General features: G+C 34.9%; 1 protein-coding gene across 2 annotated transcripts; it reads left to right on the top strand.

Annotated features, from left to right (window-relative positions):
- The first annotated feature begins 633 nt into the window (after positions 1 to 633).
- LOC131041988 (wall-associated receptor kinase-like 20) lies at positions 634 to 6,094 on the top strand. 2 transcript variants are annotated; one of them, XM_057975275.2, is made up of 3 exons: positions 634 to 3,288; positions 3,379 to 3,432; positions 4,649 to 6,094. In XM_057975275.2, exons 1-3 carry the CDS (start codon positions 2,526 to 2,528, stop codon positions 5,737 to 5,739), a joined length of 1,908 nt encoding a protein of 635 aa, XP_057831258.2. In that variant the 5' UTR covers positions 634 to 2,525; the 3' UTR covers positions 5,740 to 6,094. The 2 variants fall into 2 exon arrangements, with proteins under 2 accessions (XP_057831258.2, XP_057831257.2); XM_057975274.2 differs by having other exon boundaries at positions 637 to 3,288; positions 4,622 to 6,094.
- The last annotated feature ends 2,196 nt before the right edge of the window (positions 6,095 to 8,290 follow it).

Raw genomic sequence — 8,290 nt, 5'->3', positions numbered from 1 at the left:
ACTTCTATTAAATCTAATCTATTCATCCAAACTACCTAACAAAATAATATGAAATCTTAACAAATAACTAACCAGTTCTAAACCAACATCTCCTTATCTTCTGTTTTGCAAATAACTTCCTCTCTTTATTTTATAATCTAAAAGCACATTTAATGTTTTATTTTGCTTTAGAGCTATATTTAAACTCTAAATGAATGAAATGGCTAAAAAAGCAAACCATAATATTTCTTTTTAACATGTGATTGCTCTTTTAACGTGTGATTGTCAAAGGATTATTGTGTCATTTCAAGTTAGTTGGTGGTGAAAATGTTAAATATGTTGAATGAATAGTGTTTCGACTATGTCAATCGATATTTAGTTGTGGTTATTAGACAGATTCTAAGTATGAATAGGTTTTTAAAATCTGTTACATTTTGTCATATTCCTTGGGAGTGGAATAGAGTAGTCAATTGGCATCTGATCAAATGCAGGGTTGGAATATTGTAGATGAGAGACTTTTGTCTTTGGATTTATTAGAGCAATTAGCTGTGGAGGATAAAAATGGGTAATTCATTATTTTTTACAGCGCTATTGATCATTCTTACTTTGTAATTCTCATTTGTTTTTAACAAATTTTTACCCCTTTTGTCAAAAAATGCTAAGAAGTATTTTCAATCCAATAACCCAGATCCATGATGTATTTATTTTTGCAAATTCACATCTCCTTGTAGTCAACAAGAAATTATTGTCTGCATTTTGTGGTGACCATCATTTTTGGTAGCAAGCAAAGTGTGAACTATTGACATTTATGAAACAAGATAAATATGGAAGACAACAGACAAGTTAGCCGTCCAATTTAATTTTGCACTGTGATTTACCTCTACAAATGAAATCCCCCTCCAAACAAGAGCTTATATAACTGATCTGGCCTTAAAATAAGTGCAGTCAATCCTTTCAAACATTAATCATAGTAGTTTTTTACCAACCTAATCTTGTCTCAGGCTTACCATAGGTTGTTAGAATGTCTGCAAAGTTGACTTTAATTCTATTTATCTGATAATTATCATGGAGGTAACACTTTAAGCATAAAGTAAAACACAAAGGGCACAACGTTGTTATCTCCAAACAGTAGTGCAGATTCTCACAGCCATAAAAAGTGGAGTCCTGCAAGGTGTAAATGTTGTAATGGCAGTAACTTTTTGAAATGGGTAGCAGTCAAAAAAGGCAAATGAATTTGGAATTGCAGTGGAGAATCAAATGATAAATTGATTTGCAGAGGTGGGGTCATCAAATGGGTTATTTATAGGATAACCAGTCGCTAGCAATTGCTGCACAAGCAGGAATGTTTTCTTTATACATACATTTTTTGGGCTAGTTTTATCAACAACTTTTGAATTCTAAGAGTGAAGACATAATGCAGACAATAGCTGAGATGCCTTCAAGATTTGACGATTCAATATGATTTTAGTGGTGGCATCTATTCTACAGCTACAACTATGTTTGATAATACTTTCTGTGGATGCTCTGATGATTGCTTGTTTTCTAGCACTAAGAATATGTTCTAATTTGTTCTGTTTCACTTATATTCTTATGCTCCAAACACACTATTCATGTCAGGATAATTGTATTCTTCTTTAACCAGTTAGTTTCTGCTTTATATTCTCTGATTGGGTATCTGCAGTCATCTTGGTCTCGAGATGAGATTTCTCCAGATGTTATATGCTAGAATGACAGGGTATAGTAGCTCCTGCCATTTTTCAAGGCTTCTTGATTCCATTAGTGCTTGTTGATTCACTGGGTGTAGCTTTTCTTCAGTATATTTGGAGATGAATAGCATCTTCTCTAGGCAGCAATATCAGAACCCCAAGTGGGCAATTTCATCTGCTCTTTTCAGTCAAGGCCAGATGATGTTCATGGACTGTGTCTTGGGAACATTCTTTAAATTGGTAGATGGTTAGGCCACTCTTCACACACTGTTCTTCAGACTTCATTTCCCTATCATTCTTCAAATGGGTTTAGATTTTGGTAATACGAGTTAAACCTCTGTGTTGTATTGCTTGTGGGTTGTTATGTTAAAGATTTTTCAGTATTCACAGTGCATAGCCAATTGTTCAGTCTAGACTTACTTCAAGCCTTTCTTCCATTGGCTTGCTCGTTGTATACACACAGTCTTGTTTTATCATGTATACTCTGGACTTCTTATTCTCTTCCATTGGCATGCTAATTGCATACAGTATTGCCCTGCTTTATCATCTTGTGAATATTTAGGGAACTCTTTGCCTATACCATTCTCCTGATTGATATCATTAGACTCCGGTTTGGGTTGTATTTATGATTACACTAGTTCAAATTGGTGATTAAGATTGGGTGTTCACTTTTCTCTTTTATAGACTTATCTACTTGTAAGTTATTGGAGAGACACCACCTCCTCTCTATTCAAAGAAAGTAGCATCCCATAGACCTATTATAACTTCCTTAATCTTTTCTGCTTGTGAGCCCAAAATCAAATTTAGTTGAGGTTTATTAGCATTTACTAAGCTGTATTTATGACCACCATGTTTACAATCAATCTGTTGTTGTTGTTTGTAAGTCTCTCCATTACTGGTGGTAGTGCTATAACCTGTCCGAAGTGTGGCAATACCTCAGTTCCCTATCCCTTAAGTACTGGAGATGGCTGTGGTGACCCTTACTATAGAGTCTATTGCAACAAGAACAAGCAGCTAGAATTCAGGGCTCTGAGCAGCACATACCCAATACTGAGTGTGGATGCTACCTCAAATAGGTTGGTGATACAGCCTGCACCTCTGCAGAACAATTCATGCACTTCACAAGATTACAAGAGCCAAGGCATCTTGTTAAACAATAGCCTACCCTTCAATATCACCAATAGCAATACCATCTTGCTTCTGAATTGCTCTACAAGGCTTTTGTTATCTCCCTTAAATTGTACTCCTGCCAGTCTGTGTCATCAGTATGTTGAGCAAGTGGAGGAAACCAAAATATGCAGTAGTAGCAACCTGTGCTGTACATTTTCTGCTGGGGCATCACCCTCCTCTTACAGAATACATGTATGGCACAGGGGCTGTAGAGCTTATACCAGTATTGTCAATCTTAATCCTTCTTTGCCAGCAAGAGAATGGCGCCAGGGGGTGGAAATACAGTGGGCTTCACCACCAGAGCCTGCTTGTCAGAATTCTCAAGGATGCGGTCCGAATTCAAGGTGCCTAAGAGATCCAAAATTGGGCGGAAAGAGATGCCTCTGTAATCGGAATTTTCATTGGGAACCCATGTCAGGAATCTGCACAAAAAGTATGTTTTGTAGTCACATTAAACTTCTTTTGTTATTTTCTCATCCTTCAACCTTACATTCATTCTGACATCTGTTTCGAATCAAAACAGATTTATCATCATGTCAAATTCGGGGAGTTTGTCGGCGAGGACTTCTAATAGGAGGTGCCCTTATTAACTTTCATCTTTCAGACTCCACTTGCTTGCACATTGAAATTGTAATGTAGATTCTATAAATGTTTTGATACAAGTGCCTCCTGTTAAATTGGTATAAGTCTCACAGTTCATGTAGTATAATATTAACTTTCATCTTTCAGATTCTACTTATCTGTGTATTGAAAATGTTTTGGTAGATTTTATAAATGTTTTGATACAAGTGTCTCCTGTACATTTGGTACATTTGGTAGTAGTATTATATTAAGATAGATTATAATATTAAGATAGATTTATTGTATAAGTTTTTGTATTGAAAATTTTAGATCATATTTAGAAAGTTATCTTATTTTTTATAATAGATTACTGAATATGATCAAAATGTAGAATAGAAAAATATACAGCTTCATTTAAAAACGGTCTTAATATTACACAAATTTTAAATGCATTAGCATCATCTCAAAGCATAAATATATTCATATTTATTAAAATTGATATTGCAATATTTTAATATTAATAACTTCTTTCACTTCTATGAAAAATAAACAAACTAAGCTTTTTTGTGTTGGTACTGTAAATAATTAAGTTACTCAAATATAGCTTGTTTAATCTCTTCCTTCTTTATTATTCTTCCATAAGAAAGTTTTCTTTTTCTTTTTCTTTTTCTTTTATACTATTTTTCTACAGTGAAGTTTCCTTTTTGTTTTTCACTAAAATGAATGGAGAGTTTAGTCCAACAATCAGAGTTTTAACTCTTTACAGGACAGTTTAGTCCAACAATCTGGAATTTAACTCTTTACAAGAAGAATCCTCTTTGACCTAGGAAAGATGTACAATAGATCTTCATCGGTATCTTAATGAAGATGAATGGGAAATTTAGTCCAGCAATCCCAAATTTAACTCTTTACAGGACAAATCCTCCAATTTGAATTTTTTATAGAAAGAATCTCTTATAACCTCTTGAAAGATGTAAACAGACCTTCATCCATATCTTTATGAAAAATAATAGAAAATTTAATCCAACATTACAAAATTTAACTTGTTACAGCGTCTGAATTTTAACTCTGTACAGAAATAATCCCTTATAACCTCTTAAAAGATATACACTAGACATGGACAAATCAAAATCCTTACTTTACTTCTTTACCTTTCACCTTTCCCAAGATTTGAATTTGAAAAAGTGGGTGTCAGCCATTTGCAGGCCTGATTTTATCCATATGCGCAGCAGCGGGGGCAGCGGGGGCGCTAACAGTGATATACAGAAGAAAAAAGCAGGTCAGAGATGGGAAATCGAAACTGGCAAAGGAGAGAACAAGCATCCTGTCGGCAAACAGCGGAGGAAAGGCCGCCAGGATCTTCAGCAGCAAAGAAATAAAGAAGGCCACAAACGGATTCTCCAAAGACAGATTGCTGGGGACAGGCGGCTTTGGGGAAGTATACAAGGGAACCCTAGAAGACGGCACAACAGTTGCAGTGAAGGTGGCCAAGTTGGGCAACAGTAAAAGCACAGAGCAAGTATTGAACGAGGTGAGGATTCTGTCACAGGTGAACCACAAGAACCTGGTAAAGCTTCTGGGCTGCTGTGTGGAGGCAGAGCAACCCCTAATGATCTACGAATACATCCCCAATGGAACCCTCTATGACCGCCTCCATAAACCCAAGCCTTCTAATCAATTAAACTGGCAAACCCGCCTGAACATCGCCTCTCAGACAGCGCAGGGCCTCGCTTACCTTCATTCCGCCGCTTATACCCCCATTTTTCACAGAGATGTCAAATCCACCAACATTCTCCTTGATGAAAACATGAATGCCAAAGTCTCAGATTTTGGGTTGTCTCGCCTTGCAGAGCCAGATTTGTCTCACATTTCCACTTGTGCTCAGGGCACTCTGGGGTACTTGGATCCAGAGTATTACAGAAACTATCAGCTCACTGATAAGAGTGATGTCTACAGTTTTGGCGTGGTGCTACTCGAACTCGTGACGTCGCAGAAGGCAATTGATTTTTCAAGAGGGGCAGATGATGTGAACCTGGCGGTCTATGTGATGGAGAGATCAGAAGAAGGTAAGATTGTGGAGATTGTGGATCCTGGGTTGCTTTCAGATTCTTCTCCTTTGGTTGTGGATACAGTCAAAGCCTTTGCTTGTTTGGCCTTGGGCTGCCTCCAGGAGAAGAGTCAGGATAGACCCTCCATGAAAGAAGTTGCAGAGGAGCTGCAGTATATTATTGGTCTCAGTTCTAGTAGTAATGAGGATGCCCATGTACCTGACAACAAGCAGGAGGACAATGGTCTCATTCTCCGCCTTAACTGGCCATATTGAGTCTTTTTTCTCATGGGTTTCTGCTACTTGTTACCAGCGCCATGATAGAAATCTTTTCCTTTCTCAGTTGATAGAACTGTTCAGTGTTTGATGTGTTGTGTGTAGGGTTATGTTGTTTGGTTGGTTAAACTGTAAGAGTGAGCAGACTAGATTTAGTTAGTGAAATTTGAAAAGGTTATTGTAAGTTATGAAGACATTAGTTGAAATGATGTCAGTTCTATACAAACTTCAAGAGTGAATGAAATGTTGAGTGAATGAATGAATGTTATATGTGCAGCAAAATTCTTAAAGGCAAATGGTTAAGATTGGAAAAATTCAATAATAATAAAAAGAATGTTGTTAATATATTGACAAAGGTTGTGTCTAATGTCTATATTTGGGTATGGTTATGCTTAATTTTAGAAGTGTCATCTTTTATGTTCAATATTCAATAAGTGGAATAATGTTGGATAAGTTTTGGAGACTTTGCAAATTTGATAGTTTGTGAGATTTTTATCCTTGTTACTTCTTGTAGGTGTTATTCTTTGTAATCTTGCTTTGATTCAATAATAATAAAAAAAAGTGTTGTAGACTTTATAGGTTTGATAGGTAGTTGAAGGAAATATGTTTTTTGAAAATTTTGAGTCTTTTTGTTTTGATATTTTGATTTTTTTTTTCTATTTGTTATGATGTTTTAAAGCATTTATATTCATTTTTTACACAATTAAAAAATGTGTAAAATGATCTTTAATTTAACTATGTTTAAGGGTGAACTAAATATGTATTGTATATTGGTTGAGCTTTTGTAATAGTGTAGAAGTTTACCATGTTTGGTTTTTTTTAATTTAAAAGGATTTTTTTGGTGAAAATATTGTGTATTGTCTTTTTTGTTTGTTTGTTATTATTTCATATCATAGATGGACTATTTCTCATGTGTTGGTTTATTGGCATGTTTGCATAATAATCTCCATAGTAGGATTCCATCATTTTGTTACCATAAAAAAGATGGTGCAAGGGTTCCATTGCTTGTTATTGATTGCAAGAGCATCAAAGTAAACTTGGTCAATATTTAGCTCTTTTATTAAGACTTAATAAACGATGCAATTATGGGGCAAGTTAGAATTTTTGGGTTTCATTTTTTTAATGATGGATAGAAAAATAATTGCGGGTTGAATTTAGAGTTATTATGTTATTGATGATGTGCACTCACCAGAGATAGAAATTATCTTGCATGTATGATAGCTTTTCAAGCCATTGACATAAAGCATGAAGAAATTATACGTATAGTTTGTTTAAATATAGGAAATCATATTTACTCTAAAATGTTCTAATTTTTTTAATTAAATATTTTTCACACACTACTCTCAAATAAAACTAGTCATATGAATAATTTTTTACTACCAGTTTAAATTAAAAAGAGAAAAATGCTACTAGAATATTATAATATTATATAACATTTAAACTGAGAAAATAAAACTTTTTCTTTAAGGTGAAACATAATGTGAAGTAAAACGAAGTTGGTTAGTGTAAATAAAAATAAAAATTAAAGAAACTAGATCTAGAACTATGTTAAGGCTAAATTTTGGAAGTCGATGTTTAGGATACAAGCATGATTTGTGAGTGGTTATGCATGATGATATGATGAATCAATAAGGATCCAGTCAACTACTAAGAGGGGAGTGAATCAGTAGATAGAAAACAAACTAAACTTTCACCAAACTTAAACCCAACTCATAAATCAATCACTGAACTAACCGGTTTAAACACTGTACCATAAACTGCAACTGCACTGTCAAGCTTATCGGTTGACTAGAATACCAATATAACAGTGTAATAGATCTGAAACTCACATACCATTTAACCAAAACATCAAACCACTTTACTAACATTAGTAATAGCACATTTCATATCACTTCCAGTCATCTAAACATATCTAAGTGGCTTTACCAGTTAAACATATAACCACAAAATCATTCACCACTTGACACAATAATTTTTTACATGGAAACCCAAATGGGAAAAACCACGGTGGGGATGAATACCCACAAGTATTCTGAACTCTTCTGAAGTTCGCTCTGTTAGGAGCCAAGCCTTGTTAGAAGCTTTACAAAAATGTCATATTAGGAACAAATCCGGTTAAGGACCACCCGGTTAAGGGATTGACTACAATACCCTGTTAAAGGCAATACCCTATTAGGAGTAACCTTGATAGAGGATTTCAAATCCAAGCTAATGGATCACCTGGTTAGAGGATTTAGAAAACACCAAGCCTGTTAAAGTTTACTCGAATAAGGGATTTAATGTTGTAATTATTCGAGAACAATAGGGTCTTTGTTGATATGGTAATAGCACTACTATGCTTGATCAGATCCTTTTATGCTCCTATCTGCCTTCAAAACATTCTACAGATACTCCTTCTGGCTCAACAATCAATCACACTACCACACTTAACCAAATTGCCAACACTATTACAAAACAACTCATCGACCTTAAAACGAATACAATAGGTTGGTGACACATCACAAAACCTAAGATCTCATAGAGATTACAAACATGTCGGTTCAAACATGAT

This window comes from Cryptomeria japonica, chromosome 1, assembly GCF_030272615.1.
Source record: "Cryptomeria japonica chromosome 1, Sugi_1.0, whole genome shotgun sequence".
In the NCBI taxonomy this organism is placed as follows: domain Eukaryota; kingdom Viridiplantae; phylum Streptophyta; class Pinopsida; order Cupressales; family Cupressaceae; genus Cryptomeria; species Cryptomeria japonica.
The sequence above is the reverse complement of the archived record's forward strand: the minus strand, read 5'-3'. Positions and strand labels throughout refer to the sequence as shown.

Bases quoted from the DNA above. Each gene is read 5' to 3' on its own strand.
- LOC131041988 (XM_057975274.2), top strand. From the start codon at position 2,526: ATGACCACCATGTTTACAATCAATCTGTTGTTGTTGTTTGTAAGTCTC. The intron at 3,289-3,378 runs GTATGTTTTGTA...GAATCAAAACAG, and splicing joins GTCAGGAATCTGCACAAAAA to ATTTATCATCATGTCAAATT. The intron at 3,433-4,621 runs GTGCCCTTATTA...AGCCATTTGCAG, and splicing joins GCGAGGACTTCTAATAGGAG to GCCTGATTTTATCCATATGC.